General features: G+C 45.1%; 2 protein-coding genes across 31 annotated transcripts in view; both read right to left on the bottom strand.

The window, feature by feature from the left end:
- camk2b1 (calcium/calmodulin-dependent protein kinase (CaM kinase) II beta 1) overlaps positions 1-852 on the bottom strand; it is a 71,913-nt gene extending 71,061 nt beyond the window's left edge. For all 30 annotated transcript variants that reach the window (XM_068310716.1, XM_068310726.1, XM_068310733.1 and 27 more), the window contains exon 1: positions 575-852. In XM_068310716.1, coding sequence (XP_068166817.1) covers positions 575-636 — 62 coding nt within the window. In that variant the 5' untranslated portion in view covers positions 637-852. The remainder of the gene's footprint in view (positions 1-574) is intronic.
- Positions 853-2,490: 1,638 nt separating this feature from the next.
- si:dkey-13n15.2 (protein transport protein Sec24C) lies at positions 2,491-14,895 on the bottom strand. Its single transcript, XM_068310896.1, has 22 exons — positions 14,700-14,895; positions 13,225-13,908; positions 12,843-12,901; positions 12,349-12,402; positions 12,135-12,246; positions 11,467-11,594; positions 11,156-11,288; positions 10,918-11,027; positions 10,708-10,820; positions 10,349-10,540; positions 9,555-9,651; positions 9,289-9,393; positions 8,941-9,108; positions 8,517-8,613; positions 8,273-8,421; positions 6,016-6,154; positions 5,529-5,650; positions 5,249-5,428; positions 4,510-4,707; positions 4,175-4,264; positions 2,950-3,118; positions 2,491-2,753 (listed from the first exon to the last, which is right to left on the bottom strand). The coding sequence occupies exons 2-21, from the start codon at positions 13,862-13,864 to the stop codon at positions 2,978-2,980; spliced, it is 3,027 nt and encodes a 1,008-aa protein (XP_068166997.1). The 5' UTR covers positions 13,865-13,908; positions 14,700-14,895; the 3' UTR covers positions 2,491-2,753; positions 2,950-2,977.
- Between the last annotated feature and the right edge of the window lie 285 nt (positions 14,896-15,180).

The following is a 15,180-nucleotide window of genomic DNA, read 5'->3' as shown; positions in this document are numbered from 1 at the left end:
TGCTGGATTGTCAAAAGACAACAAAAGAGAGTGATAAAGGCCTGTACAGTTTATCATAACCGCACAGGCACTAAATATTCACTAAATAATCACCAAAAATGTATTAAATGGTCACCAAACAGCTGAACATCTATCGAATTCTGCGTCCTTTAACAGCATGCAAGTACTGAGGGTGGGGGGGGGTGTGCAGAGTACTTTTTATACACCCCAGTTTCTTTTTCCTCTGTGGTTCTAAAGGTTCCACTGAAGGTATCCCTAGTGTCGATGGTCCTCGTGGGATCATCACGCGTGTCGACAGCAGACCCCGTCAGTGTTTATTGTGAAGATGTGGAAACATGCATGGGGGGGTGGGGGGGTTAGTCTGAACAGAGCAGGCAGATTAGAGGGAGACCTGCACAGGGGGGAGAGCTGTCATCCCGAAAAAACACCAACATGCGCGTGCACGCACACACACGCACTCACACACACGCACACACACACACACACACACACACACACACACACACGGCCTGTTCTGCCCTGCACTGGACACCAGGCATGCTCTGGTTCACACTAGAGAACCCCCGACACTCACTTCCCCAGTTCCTCGTACAGCTGGTACTCGTCCGTGAATCTCGTACAGGTTGTCGTGGCCATGTCGCTCCCCGTGTCTGGCTCCTCCAAGTTTGACAGTTCCGAAAAATTAGCAGTTGTTTAGCGCTGAATGTGAGTTAATGTTTCGGGTCCGTCCAGCAGCTAGACGGCCGTCGGAGCGGTGAAATGCCTGTCGAGGCGCCGAGCGAAGGAGGGTGTGTTACCGACGGGAGACCAGGGTGGGTGTTCTCTCCACTATCTGACAGCTACCGCGCTCAAACGACCCCTGATCAAGATGAGGGAGTGGAGAAGAGCCATTTCCGGAGCTGATTTTCAAAATAAACTGCTTTTGCGTTCTGATAGTTATAACTACAGCACTGTCATAGAAATCGAAAGAATAAAGTTTATTCCTGCTTTAGGCAGGATTAACTATTAAAATAGCATTAGCTAGCTCATGTGTACGGAGAATACCTTGGCTAAGGTATAGACACCAGTTCGCTCACCAGCTCACAATTGCTTAGCGTGTATAAGAATTAGAAAAGCTAGGGTTAATTTAAGACACTAAATTAATGTTTTTGCTTACATTCACTAACTCAAAAAACTTATTAAGATTATTAGAATTTCATCAAATATTTTGGTCTTTTCATTTTGAAAACTTTAAAACCAAACCCTTTGATAACTTAAAGAGAATGCACATTTTACAGTTCTGATCTATTGGTTATCAGAATGACTGTTATTTGAGAAATTGTTAATTTAATCAATTTCCATAAAAACCTTAGATCTTGTAAAATATCCAATTATAGAATATAGAAAAGTATAATAATATATACAATACATGGGTATTATCCAACCTTTCTACACAAAACCATGTGCTGAGAGAGTTGCTTTTATTTTGAAGGTAAAACTCCTGTAATTTCCGTTTGTGTGCTGGTGAATCTGCTGACTTGATATTTCTGATTTGGTTGCACCCCTGACTGTGAAGCATTGCGAAGACGTGCCTCTCTGCCGCCATCTGGTGGATGAAACACAGCGCGCAAATATCAACGCACCTTCCGCCTTCACGGCGCGTACTTCCAAATAGGGGCAAACATGAGGGAGCTCGCTCGTGTCTTGAAAACGTCGCACCATGTGTGCTATAAAACCATTTGTTTATGTGGATTCAAACAGTGGTGTGACCTGTGTCAAACTTTAATCCCGAGGAAATTTCTGAAAGATTTTTGTTTGACCCCTAAAATAAATGTTGTAAATTATAATTCAGACACAAATTATGTTTCTGCAAGGGAGATATCAGTGTACTTAATACAGGTAAGGTCACTGTAAACGTTTAGCACGTGAATCTCTGTAGGAATGTTTATTATTATTTATTTGATTAATATCAAAGGGAAGTAAGTGTGAGGATTAAATTAAGGCCTGACGCAGCTGGAGTTCATAATGGCATCGCTTGTTTGCCAGGCCATCATTTTTATAATCAAATGAATAGTATTGGATGGATGACAACTTCTTACAGGCATGTTTCTCTTTCTAACTTTGGTGTTTCTATAGGTTTTGCACCACAAAATTTCACATTTTTATTCATAACCATGTATCTGCAAAACATCAATTTCTCACCATTCACAGCTTCAGCTTGGAAGGAGCAGAACTCAGTGACTTGGGCCTGATCTGAGCCTATTTTTATGGATCACTACCTGCCAACCCAGAGATGATCCTTTATTGAACCCTGTGGTGCTCTCCTTGACAACTTCATATGTGAGTGAAAATGAGATAACAACTGGGTGTGAAATATTATTCAGAGGAACAAAGGTTGGAAAGATACATATTTTCCACAGTCTAACGGTGACAGAGCTGTTATCTCTCTTCTTTCATAGCAGTGTGATGTAAAAAAAAATACTCAGCTAGCAGCTTCTCATTTTACTGCTTTTAATTTACTGGACACATTTTTAATGTTGTTTAACGACTCCACACTGGCATCCTGTGGCTGTATCAGTGCCAACATGTCAACACTGGAAATTATTTCTAATTATTTAGTTTGATTAGCAACTTGGACTTTCAGCTTCCTGAGTGGCGTCTTCACCTGACGTAGCAGGACGATTTCTGAGAAACAACTTTGTTCGGTCTTCAATCCAAGAACAGTTGTGTTGATTTTTTTTAAAAACTTCCAAAAAAAAGACTTCTCTCTGTAGCTGAAATACACAGAAGACACTTCATATTTTTTCAGAAATGTACAGATTTCACTCAAAACAGGAAGTCACTCATTTCAGTCAGTAAATCAATAATATCACGTATCTCATTCACCGCCTGAAGACAGGACTTTAATGTTAATGCTGTCTAATAGTTTTATTCCCATCTGTCTTTTTTCTCTTGTAAACGCTAACGCACCCAGAGAGGTCAGGGAGAGGGAGGTGTTTCAGTGCAGAAGGCGGACGGAATTGACGTGGAGATGGTAGAGGAAGTCAGCGTATGATGCTCCTCCGTTGGGACTCTTGTCCTCCACCAGGTGGCGCTGCAAAGTCTCTTCGCAGGCGTCACCCTCCTTGATTACCCACAACTGACACAGAAAAACAGACACAAACTGATCAGCAGCTACGAGTATTAGTCAGTGAAACCTGACTCACCAAAATGCGACTAACACCAAAGTCCTGATTGACACCAAAGTCCTGATTGACACCAAAGTCAAGCTGGGTAAATAAAGTGATCGATGGGAAACGAGGCCACTAACCCACGCCTCACCTTTACTGTACTTGCCTCAACTTTTTGTTAGTTCGGTTCTGCTTACCCTACAGTTGTAGCATCCCCTCAGTGTAGCTGGTTGCTTTAGTGACACCCAACATCTTGTGACATCTTTTTCAACACTCATACTGTACGTACTGTGCTGACAAACAAAGAAAGGTGCCCCCCCTGCCGGGCAGCCTACAGGGCCTCTACGATCACCTGAGCCTGTTTGGAATCCCAACAGACATACCAGATATTGAAGCAGATCTTAGGGACCGGGTTTGACAATGTAAATACAAATAACAAAAAATAATACAATACTGTCGGCGTAGAAGGGCCATTAGTCACACTGAGGGCTTCATTGGTTGCTTTATGTGATTGCTCTTGGATGCTACAGAGAGATTTAGGAGGCTCATTGAAGCTGAAAGAAAACAACTCACACTCTGTGTTGTACACCTCAGAGGGTTTCTAACATTGTCCCTTTTTTCCCCCTTTTTATGGTATTTTGTTAGAATTCTTCCACCTTCTCCTCAGTTAAAGAACAGTATTTAACCTCACTAAGGGCACGTTTTTATGATCACACTCATCACATTTTGCTTCTTTGCTTTACAGTAGTCTATTTATTTCCATGTGGTCTCTCACGAGCTTCTGAGTGAACTTCAAAACATGTTTTCTTAGAAACGTTGATAAATGAAGTGACATCACAATGAGAATATGAGCCAATAACTGCTTTCATCTATCTCTTCTTTCCATTGGCTATGGATTTTAAATATTTCTGATATTACAGAACGCAGCACACGAGGGAGCACCGCACTCTGAACAGAGATCTTTGTGAATCTGTGATGCTGAGACAGTGTCTGTGTGATCGGTGTTCTACAGGATTGTAGCTCACCTTGCGAGTGCAGTGTGTCTGAGAGCTCAGGAGTGTAATGAGGGATCGAACACTGACAGACAAAGGGTTTTCAAGAAGTGGCAGCTTGGTCTGAAAGAACAGCAGCAGACAAAGCTTTAATTCAGTGACAGAAATGATCGAGTTCAGAGAAATCATTCTTTTACTTTTAACTCATCATTTCATGAACTTTCCCAATTTCCTGATTTCCTCTACTCAAGAACTTCCTCATATTTATGCTTTGTTGTATCAAATCCATTGTGGGCTGATCTTCAACACTGTCATGTAGCTGTAGCACTACTGTATTAGCTCCTATCTGACCTCTGTTTGTTCCTTACCTCTCCAGAGGGCAGGAAGAAGAAGCAGCCGGTGTTGAAGAGCTCAGCCAGGGTGGATGCTGGGACCTGGCTACCCACCCACAGCAGCAACGTGAGGGGTGCATGAAGCAGATACAGACCTGTGGGCTCCAGACTTGTAGCACAGCAGCGCAGATCCTCCTCCGGGTTTGGAGAGTTGGTGCTGTCGACCGACTGCGGCTGCAAACGACAAACGAGTGATGATTTACTGACACGACCCAAAGCGTCAAGGCAACAGCAAACAGAATACATAGAAGGCTCCCTCACTGATAGTCAGCCCTTATGTGACCCTTAAACATGGGTCTGATTTAGATGCCTTGTAGCTACTGAATGAACACCTGGAGGTCAGAGGTCTTCCCTTAACTTCAGTATAATGAGCAGAAATTAAAGGATCATAAGTATGTGGTCTAAAATCCACAGGACAAGTCCTGACCTGTCCACTTTTCTTTTTTTGCTGTGCTATTCCTGAACATACAGCCCTAAGAGATAAGATCGCCCTGCTGGAGAACAGGCAGATGGAGGTGAAGCACCTGCTAGAAGGAGTGAGAAAGAAAGAACACCTCCTAAAAAGGAAAATCAAAGAGAGGAGGATGGGAACCAGAGCACAGTGCTGTGTGGGGATAACCAAACGCAGACAAAGAGCTGGAGTAATATTCTTGAGGTGAACCTTGAGGTAACCCCCCCCCCCCAGTACGACCTGCCCTGTGCTGATGGTACTGACCAAAGGCAGCAGCCGGGGATAGAAGTGCGTGGAGGTTTCGCTGACGTCCATGCTGAGCACCTGGCAGCGCTGCTGCAGACGCTCGTGAACGGAGCTCCTCAGACCCGGCAGCAGCACCTCGCTCTTCCTCAGACTGTTGATGTAGACAGGAAAGACTCGCAGGTGCTGGGGAAGGACCAGCTGCAGCACACACACACTAGTCAGTCATACCTTTCTCTATCATCACAGTTCAGTCCATTTAGCTCAACTGTCAGCTACCTCTTCTGGTGTGAAATCTCACCTGTCCGGTTGAAACTGATGCGGAGCAGCAGTGTTTGCGGTAACAGGCCAATCCTTGTGTTACCTCAGTCTGCAGCTCCCCCCTCAGCTCCTGCAGGGGGCGCTCCAGCACCGCACAGTACACTGCAAAGCCACATTTACAGTGATGTTGTCCTCTGACATCTTTTAAAATCTTTTTTCTGGGTTTTCATTTGACAAATGACGATAAACAGAGGGGAATGAACTGGGAGCTTTGTCGTCTTAAATTTTTGTTTTTATTTTATTTTATCTGAACAAAAATGATGTCAGCATCTAATCTGGGGGAATTTTTTATGTTATTGCTCACTAGGCTCACTGGATTACTCTCATGATGTTTACTCATTACTAAACATTTGAGCTATTTTACCTAACCTTTGTTTTAAGTATGTTCATGACGCTGATGCTAACGAACAATGCACTTTCAGTCTCAGACCTCAACCATACGGTCATCAACAGAATGAAAGTCTCACTTTTTTTGCAGTAGAAGGTGAGAAGCGTCTGAGCCTGGTATTGCCGGAAGGTGTCCTGAAGGCGACGTGAGCATCTCAGGGTCAGAGAGTGAACCCTGGTCCTCCTGTCTCCTGTCTGAGTGCTGTAGGACAGAACAGCCTGACAGATAAGAGAGGGGAGAAGAGGATTATTTTAATAATACAGATGGTTTACAGCACGAGTACTCAGAAGCTCATCGACTAATGAGATGTTCCACAGAGAATCTCTTACATCAACAGAATGCAGTCTGCACTGATTTACAGAATCTCAATGTTAGAATAAGTTATCCCATACTTATTCTTTCACATTCTTTTATTCTTTGTACTGCATATCATAAGAATAGGAATACCATAATACCATAATAGGGAGAAGTCATCAATCTGTTATGACATCATGCCATATGTGTTGTATTACTGTTGTTTTCTACCCCCCTTCCTTAAGGAATATATTGTAAACGGGAACGCCCCAAGGAAATAAAAAGAGGATTCGTCAGAGCCATGCTTCAGAGCGGGGTGGAGATCTGATACTGAACATATCTCTGTCTGTTCTCCTCGCGAGTAAAAATACAACTGTTGTCTTCTCCTTTTTGTGAGTGTGTTTTCAATGTTCTAGGTTGTTTGAAACTGACACTCAAGGACTCAGTCAGTCAGTAGGGCTCTTGCAATGGGGGGTTGTCCCGTCCCTGCGCGTTGAGCCAACCAGATGAGCCAGTTTTTTCCAGCGCTGGCGGTCTTGTGCCAGCTGCTCTGCATCCTCCACAGCGACTCCCTGTTGTCGGAGGTCGCCCACAGTGACGTCGGGTGCGGGGCCTGCCTCGAGGTCGTTTCCAGCCTGCGGCCTTTGGGTCAAACTGGAGAATGGCTCTTCTTGGATGATCAGGAGGAAGTCGGAGGACATGTCCAAACCAGCGGGTACAACGTTGTGCAGCCTTGCAAGAAGCTCTGGGCTGGCACGTGCGGGCTCTAAGCACTTTGTTAGAAGCCCTCTGGGGCCACCTGATGTTTTTGATGGTTCTGAGAGCCCTGCTATCAAAACCATCTACACTGGCAGCCAGGGTGTTGTTTAAGGGCCATGTTTGCGAGCCGTAGAGCAGGACGGAGAGGAGGGCAGAGTTGTAAATTCAGAGCTTCGTCTTGTGTGAGATGGTCTGGTTCCGCCGGAGAGGCTTCCAAAGAGACTGTAGAGCTGATGCTGCCAAAGCTCTTCTACGGAGAATCTCTGGTTTAAGGTCCCCATTGTCTGTCACTATGGACTCCAGATACATAAAGCTCTGACAGGCTCCGCGGTGTCATCACCCAGCTGCATGGGGGGTGGATCCGGTCCGTCACCGACATGGATGAATTTGGTTTTGGTCCAGCTCACTTGGAGGCCATGCTTCTCTGCCTCTCCTCTGTACCTGCCCAGGGCGTCTCTCAGCAGGCTGTAGGATGTGCTGAGTAGGATGGTGTCGTCAGTGTACTCCAGGTCGGTCTGGTGGTTTCTTAGGGACACCCTGGGGACTCGCTCACAGACCCTGGACATCAGATGGTCAATAATAGTTAAAAAGGTCAGGAGCAGCCACACAGCCCTGGTGAACGCCACTGGAGATGGAGAACAAGTCGGAGCCTCTGCCGTTGATACGGTCACAGCTCTCTGCGTTGCTGTAGAGCAGCTTGAGCAGGGCAACGAACTTAGGTGGTGCTCCAAAGGTCTGTAGGATACTCCAGGGTGAGGCATGGCAGACGGAGTCAAAGGCAGCCTCCAAATCAATGAACCCGATGTATAACTGGCAATCTTTGAGGAATTCATGGGTCTTCTCTATGAACAGGCGAATGGCGGAGATGTGGTCTGTAGTGGAGCGGTTAGGCATGACGCCAGCCTGCTGGGGACGGCGTTGATTTCTGATGGCTGGGAGAGTACGGGTGAGCAAGATCCTGGTGAAGAGCTTGCTGGGGACGGAGAGAAGTGTGATGCCTCTGTGGTTGCTGCACACTAGCTTGTCACCCTTATGTTTCCAGAAGGGTAGGATGACTCCTCTGGTCCAGTCGCTGGGAAGTCTGTCTCCCAAACATGGTTGAAGGTGTGTCTGAGCCACTCAACAATAATGTCTCTGGCAGATTTTAGCATCTCAGCCATTACTGCACAGATGCCAAGGGGCTTTCTGTACTCAAGGACCAATAAAACTATTTTTTTGTATAAAATTACTAGTGAGTCTTCAATGTAATTCCTATCTGATTTAGTGATCTAGGAACAACCCACTTGTACGGCGACACCTCTCGTCTCATCCAGAGACCGGATGTGTGCGAGCTCTACGGCCAGAGTTGTGAACCGGTCCAGAGACGCCATGGCAACCTGTCTGGGGCTGGGCCCGGGGAGGAAAAGCCCATAGCTGCTGGACACACGCATGTCTGAGAGAACAGGAAATAAAAGTGAAAGCACAAGTACTTTTAATGCACATCACACAGCAAAAAAACAAAAGAAAACAAAAGAACAAAACTCCCACCTTTACTGACAAAAATCTTGAGCTCAGCCTTGTAGCCCACGTCCATTTCTACAGTTCTCCAGAGATCAGTGCAGAAACGCCCCCGGTCCAAGTCTCCCTGCAGTGGAAAACAAAGTAGAGAATAAGATGACAATCAGACCTTAACTTATCTGATGACTTATTATGTTCCCAAGGTATCATTTTACTAAAACATAGTGAAAAATTCCTTCCATGTTATTTTATCATCAACTTCTATGCTGTAACAAAAACTAAATACAAAACCATAAAAACAGTTTTAGCAGACATCAAAGCTATGTTTTTTTCACAATTTCTGTCACAAAACTGTCAAATATTTCCTTTTAAAAAAAAGTTCCATAACAGCAACTCAGCATAAAAAAAGTGACAAAAGATGCTGATCTTTGCTTGAGAGGAGCAGTTGATGTACCTGAAGGTGGCTGTAGGAGTGCAGAGCTCCACCTGTCAGATACGGAATGTGGCCTGGCCAAGCCCCGCCTACATCTTGCTGGGAGAGGATGAACAGGTGAACGCTGCAGCCCTGACTGACGCACTGCTTGACCAACGAGATGGCAAGCTCTGATGGCTGGAAGATGGACTGACAAGAACAGAAGGAGGGGGGAATTATGGCTACCACACAACTCCAGCCAGATAGTACGCTCTGTGTGTGTGTGTGTGTGTGTGTGTGTGTGTGTGTGTGTGTGTGTGTGTGTGTGTGTGTGTGTGTGTGTGTGTGTGTGTGTGTGTGTGTGTGTGTGTGTGTGTGTGTAATTTGTACCTTTGGATTGCTGGAGCCCAAGAACCCTGAGGAAGTCTTTGTTTGCCCCTCCTCCATCAGAGGGGCAGAATGGAAGATCAGCAGCTTTCCAGGGCAACTCATGGCCTACAGACACATAAAACAAAGTGCATGACATTATCTCACACATTAAGAACTGATAACTTTCAAATGAAAAAATGGTTACTACCCTTTCTTATGCATAAAAAATATATTTTGAATAAAGCATCCTATGAACTGTAAACAGAACAGAATCTCTGTGCACTGACCTGCAGAATGGCGAGCCCCGCTTTGACAGGAAGCTCTGTGGGAACCCCACTGGAGTTGTTACACTCTGAACTGAAGTGAGGAATAAGCTGCAACACACTACACACAGGTAGAAAACAGATAATGATGACTTAACCACCCTCCCCCCCCCAAAAAAAAAACCAAAGTGATGAAATTAATATCACAAATGATGCACAATAAAAGGTCACATTTGCTTGAAGAATGTCACTAGCATCATAAAATGACACCATGATCTAATTTTCCTTTATTTCGAAAGAGATTCAAAATAATCACTGAAGGTATTAAATCAACACGCCTGCCTACATCAGTTCACTGGATTTGAAGGTTTCAAAATGCATGATGCATTAAACATCTGTCCTGAATCAAGTAATACCGTATCAACACAATGAGCTTATGGCCACTTGTACAACACTGAAAACACTGAAGATTCAGACACACCTTCATTCTAGCAGCACAGAAAATAGGAGTAATCCTAACAGTTTGAAGGGAGCACCTGAGATTAGTTTGTGACTGATGTTAAACATGCATCACAATCTCAATCTCATTTAAAAAAAATGTTTGTTTTTTTTGTGCAATCACAATTTATTCCCTTCATTCCTGATTCTGGTTTGGCGCTGGTGCCCTCAAAGTGTGAGACCTCGTGTCGATAATTATGAAATGGGTGGATAGAGAAACCATGATGACTCCTGTCACTTTACTGCTGGCACAGACAAAATAATGAAAATATCATTACTCAGACGAGTCCGAAACAACGGGAAGCGGTCCCCTCTGGTACCTGTCGATGCTGTTTAAGAAGTCTGTGAGGGGCACCAGCAGCCCCTCCCTCAAAGGGAGTTGCAGGTCGTCTGTCTCGGTGATGACCAGCATGTGTGGGCGGGACAGGGCGGGGCTGAGGTCGTACAAGTGGATCCTGCTGTCGTATGTCAACAAGCCAACACGAACCTCCGACAAGCCGTCGCCATCATCTCTAAATGAAAGTTAAGATAAACTACATCAGGTGTGGTATAGTGTGTGTGTGTGTGTGTGTGTGTGTGTGTGTGTGTGTGTGTGTGTGTGTGTGTGTGTGTGTGTGTGTGTGTGTGTGTGTGTGTGTGTGTGTGTGTGTGTGTGTGACTGGGTGGGAACATATTTCACCTCTTCAGAGAGGTGAGCAGTGAAAGTATTTGTTGTGTTGTAAACTCCAGATGTCCTCCTCTCAGCGCTGATGAAGACACATCTATGGCTAGAAGCAGTGCAGCAGCTTCACCCTATGATGACACACAACAGGTTACACACACACACACACAAACACACACGGACACACACACACAAGCAAAAACAAGTAAAAATGTGGATGGAACTGACCTTGTGAGAACCGAGGATCTCATAGGACCCCTTGCTGAGCTCTGGCCTCGTGTCTCGATCCACTCGGACCCCCTCCACCCCTTCAGTGGGCTGGTAGCTCTGCCACGGCACTGACAGACAGGATGGAACACAAAAACCGTAGAGGCATCAGCTCATCTATGATTTCCACTAACAGTATTTCAAAAGGTTTACACAGGAGCGTTTCCTGCGCGCTGCGTCGCTCCATGATGACGTTTACCTTCACTCAGCTGACCACAGAAGGGGCAGTAAAACCTCTGACCACAGTCCTGCCAGCCCATCGCCGGACACATGGAGGCTCCACACCAACCACAACCCAGGAGACACTCCTGCTCGCTGCACACTGGGAGGGTCTGTAAAAGGCAACAACAACACACCCAAAACCAAAACACAGGTTTATCTCTGCAGGAAACTGAACTCCAAATGACATTCGTAGCATGAAACAGATTTCTAGATCCATGCAAACATGTCTGTCCTTTAATTTCTCTCGACTTGTTTTGAGTTTGTGTTGGTTGTGGATGAGTTCCTGACCTGTCCAGCAGACTGTTTGGCCAGAGGTGTGACCAGAGCTCCCAGCGGTAGATGGCTGAGCAGGGCGGTTTGTCCTTCACAGGGTAGGCAGTACGTGGTGGAGCGAACAGCCAGAGGACTCGCGGTACCTGAAGTGGGACGGAGACGAGGTGGAGAAGACAGGAAGGCTGGATGAGGAGCAGAGATAACCAATAGGATGACAGGAAGGGCCAAAACGTGAATCGTTTCCTCAGTCTACCAAATTACAGCACAAACAAACTAATTCAATCAAAGCTCATCCAAAATCAAAACCAATGGGCCGATCAAAATAAAAATACGAGGCATGGAGATGAGTAGAGACGTGACACCGCCACAAATCTGTTGCTGAGATACAGAGTCAGAGTCATCCATGTGGATTTCATGTATCTGTGATGGGTAATACGTCTCTAGATGGGAAATAGATCCCGATCTGCTATTGTGAAAAATACAGTATGTTTGCTAATAATAACTGATTATCTCATGATGGTAACACAGAACGGAATCTAACTGATGTGAACCCATATGAGAACGACCATCTCTGTCTGAAAGGCCCAAAAGCCGCGACTGTCTGACTTCTCATGTATGTTAAATGATGCTGACTTGACTATTTAGACCCATGTTACTGAGCATAGGGAGCTGTGTGTGTTTACCCCGGTCCTCTATGATACAGGAAGTAGTAGCCAGAGGAGGAAGACTAGAAAACGTCTCAGCGATGAAGACTTCGTTCTGCCACTCTGCCCTGTCCTCTGCGATCACCTTCACCTGAGACACACACAGAACGACAGCAGCAGTGCTTCAGGAACATCTCACCATACTGAATCAGTCAGCGGGGAAAACAATGCAAGAGGGATAGAAGGAACTCACAACGCTGGGCAGGAGCTCAGGGTCCAGGCCGTAACGAGAGTCAGAGAGAGGCGCCTGCAGAGAAGACAATTAACAAACCTCCAAAGCGCTAGAGGAAAAACACGCACAACATTTCTACAATTACAGATAAAAGAGTTATTTAGATCATTCTCGGGTTATGACTTCCTCAATATGGAGTTTCTTTTATTCGTAGAAGTGCATCCTGAATGTTTTTGATTTTTGGACAGCTGGTTAAAAAAAAAAACACCTTTGAAGATGTAAACTATTTTATTTTTATCACACTCACACAAGAAAGAAATACAATAAATAAATCTATGAATTGAAACTCTAATTTGTAGAAGAGCCATAAATAAATACTTTTAAATCCTTAATGAATTTAATTTAATTTAACGAATTTAATTCCTCTATTTACCCGATTTAATTAAATTAATTTATTTCCTGTATTCACCACATTTAATTCAATTCAGTTAATTTAATTTCTGTATTCACCCCACCTGTGGTGTCGTATTGTTGTCCTGTGCCACGGAACTGGGTACAAACTGGTTTGTTGTTCCTGAGAGGAACACAAAGAGACAGTTACACAAATCAATCAGTAATATGTTACTGTATTTGAAAATGTTCCTTCTCTTATTTCTTCTTGTGAAGGACTAATAGGGCCAACTTGTGGAGCTCCTTTGGACCGCAGATGAATAAGAAACACGTTTTCTCCCAGGCAGTTTCAACAGTTTGCACGTGAAGTTATTTATCTTCTGAATTTCCCTTACCTGTCTGTTCGTTTGGAAACTCTGATAGCTATTAAATGCAAATGACCAGATCCTACAGGAGGCTCTAAAGCATCTGTGAAGCATGTTGTGTACAAGCCATTAAAGAATCTACCTGTGAAATGCAGAGGAGGAGTCTCTTGGGGCTGCTGTACTATAGGAGACGCATGCAAGGAATGATTCTGGGTGTACCCAGCAGGTGACTCCATGTTTACTCTGTCAAATGGAGGCTGAGATGTGCATTGTGGGTTGTGGTTGACACTTTGTCTAAATGACGGTGAGCTGATGGGCTGATGGTCTTGATGAACTGGTCCATTCAGTGAACCCTGGTGCGTGTATTGCGGTTGAATCTGTAAAGTTGGTGCTTGCTCAGCGATGTAAGGTAAGATGTTTTGTGTCTGGCGAGGCTGTGTCTGTTCCCTCCAGACGGGAAGGGAACACGCGTCGCTTTCTCTACTTGCAGATGAACCAATGGATAGAACATGAGCATCAGGAAGGAGTCTCTGCTCAGCGCCACCAGGACGATGCTCGTATTTGGAGGAAGAGGCGGTGACGTGGCTGTGGCAGTCTGGACTGGATGCCTGCAGGTTTCCATGGCGAGGTCTCTGGTCAGGAGGCAATCCCAGGTTCAGGTGCTGAAAGCCGGGCAGCGGGTTGCAAGGAGGGGTCTGCGGTGAAGACAGAGACCAGGCGTTGTGGCCCGCCCATGAGTGGCTGTTTGCATGGCTCTGATTGGCTGTAGAGATGTCCATCATTCTGCATGACCACTGATTGGTGGACACCTCCTCGGACGCTGGAACTGGAGAGACGACACATCATTAGCAGACAGGCTCAGTTCTGCAGATTCCTCCAGAGGCTTGACTGTTCTGAACAAATGCAGCTGTTCTGCTGATTCGGATGTTGATCAAACCAGAGGATGTAAGAAACTGTGAACTAAACGTACGAGATATGTCATGAAAATCGACAGTTTTACTTTTCGAATTGTTTTCTATCAAACCGTCATTTGACAGGCTGGTAATAATTATTAAAATATTATTACATTTATTATTGTTGTTAAAAATTAGTCGTACTACTATTAGCAGTATAAGTAGTACCAGTTGTAAGCTAGCTAGCTTAGGCTCAGTTTGACAGGTACAGACTTAACCTAGAACATAGGCAGTCAGAGACTGTAACGTCCCGTGAGACCCATCAGTTCAAAATTTTACCTTGACCTACTCGCATAGGTCAAAGATCAAAGCTAGTGCTCTGACCTACTGTCATTGATCAAAGCACTAGCTTTGATCTGCGGTCTTACTCACTGGCCTTCTCCCTCGTCTTTCTATCTTATCCGGTTCCTAAGGGTACAAAATTTGAAATTTGACCTTGACCTCCTTTTCTCAAGGTCAAGGTCATCATCTCGTTTTTATCCCCCTTGCTGACCGAGTAACGCGCTTTCTGGTTCATGTCTAATGACAAGGGTTGTGAAGACATCTGTTGGACTAACGAACGAACACAAGAACACTGACAATGACAGTACATCCCCGCTTTGGAGCGGGATGTTATAAAGGCTTAAGACTCATTATAACAGGGTTATATAATAGCGGTCAGTACCTTCGACCCCCCCGCCACACGGGGGGAGGGGCTACGGGGGGGGGGGGGTCCGCCGGCCTCAAACGTTGAAGCGTCTTCTCCTTCTCCGCTCCGACAGAAGCTATTTAAACGTGACATTCCTCATGGAAGCGTGTTAATGATGTCATAACCCGGTGGTGTGACGACACTGTGTGAGGTGTCACAGAGCAGCGGCTGTGACGCGGACCGCTGCGGCAGCGGCGGCTCGATCACAACTCGTTTCCGTCTGTCCTTTAAAAATAAAAGACATCGTACTTAAATTGAGCTACTAGACATTGTCCTCGATTATTGGTGACTTCGTTCCACCGCGTCATGACAGAAGAAACAAGTGTCCTTTGTTTAGTCCTCTAAACCTCAGGTATTAAAACAGCTGGGTTTAGATCTAGATCTAGATCTAGATTCTGTCGTCTTATTAGCATTTCCGCGTCCTTCAAAATAAAATCCTCTGACGTCGGGACAAAAA

The sequence above is a fragment of the Antennarius striatus genome, chromosome 3 (assembly GCF_040054535.1).
Source record: "Antennarius striatus isolate MH-2024 chromosome 3, ASM4005453v1, whole genome shotgun sequence".
NCBI classification, from domain to species: domain Eukaryota; kingdom Metazoa; phylum Chordata; class Actinopteri; order Lophiiformes; family Antennariidae; genus Antennarius; species Antennarius striatus.
Note: the sequence above shows the minus strand (reverse complement) of the source record. Positions and strands in the feature narration are given on the sequence as shown.

Coding starts and splice junctions, on each gene's coding strand:
- si:dkey-13n15.2 (XM_068310896.1), bottom strand. CDS start 13,864: ATGATGGACATCTCTACAGCCAATCAGAGCCATGCAAACAGCCACTCA. Junction 5,429..5,528: donor CATCAGTTTCAACCGGACAG/GTGAGATTTCAC, acceptor TGTGTGCTGCAG/CTGGTCCTTCCCCAGCACCT. Junction 4,708..5,248: donor ATCCCCGGCTGCTGCCTTTG/GTCAGTACCATC, acceptor TGTCGTTTGCAG/CCGCAGTCGGTCGACAGCAC.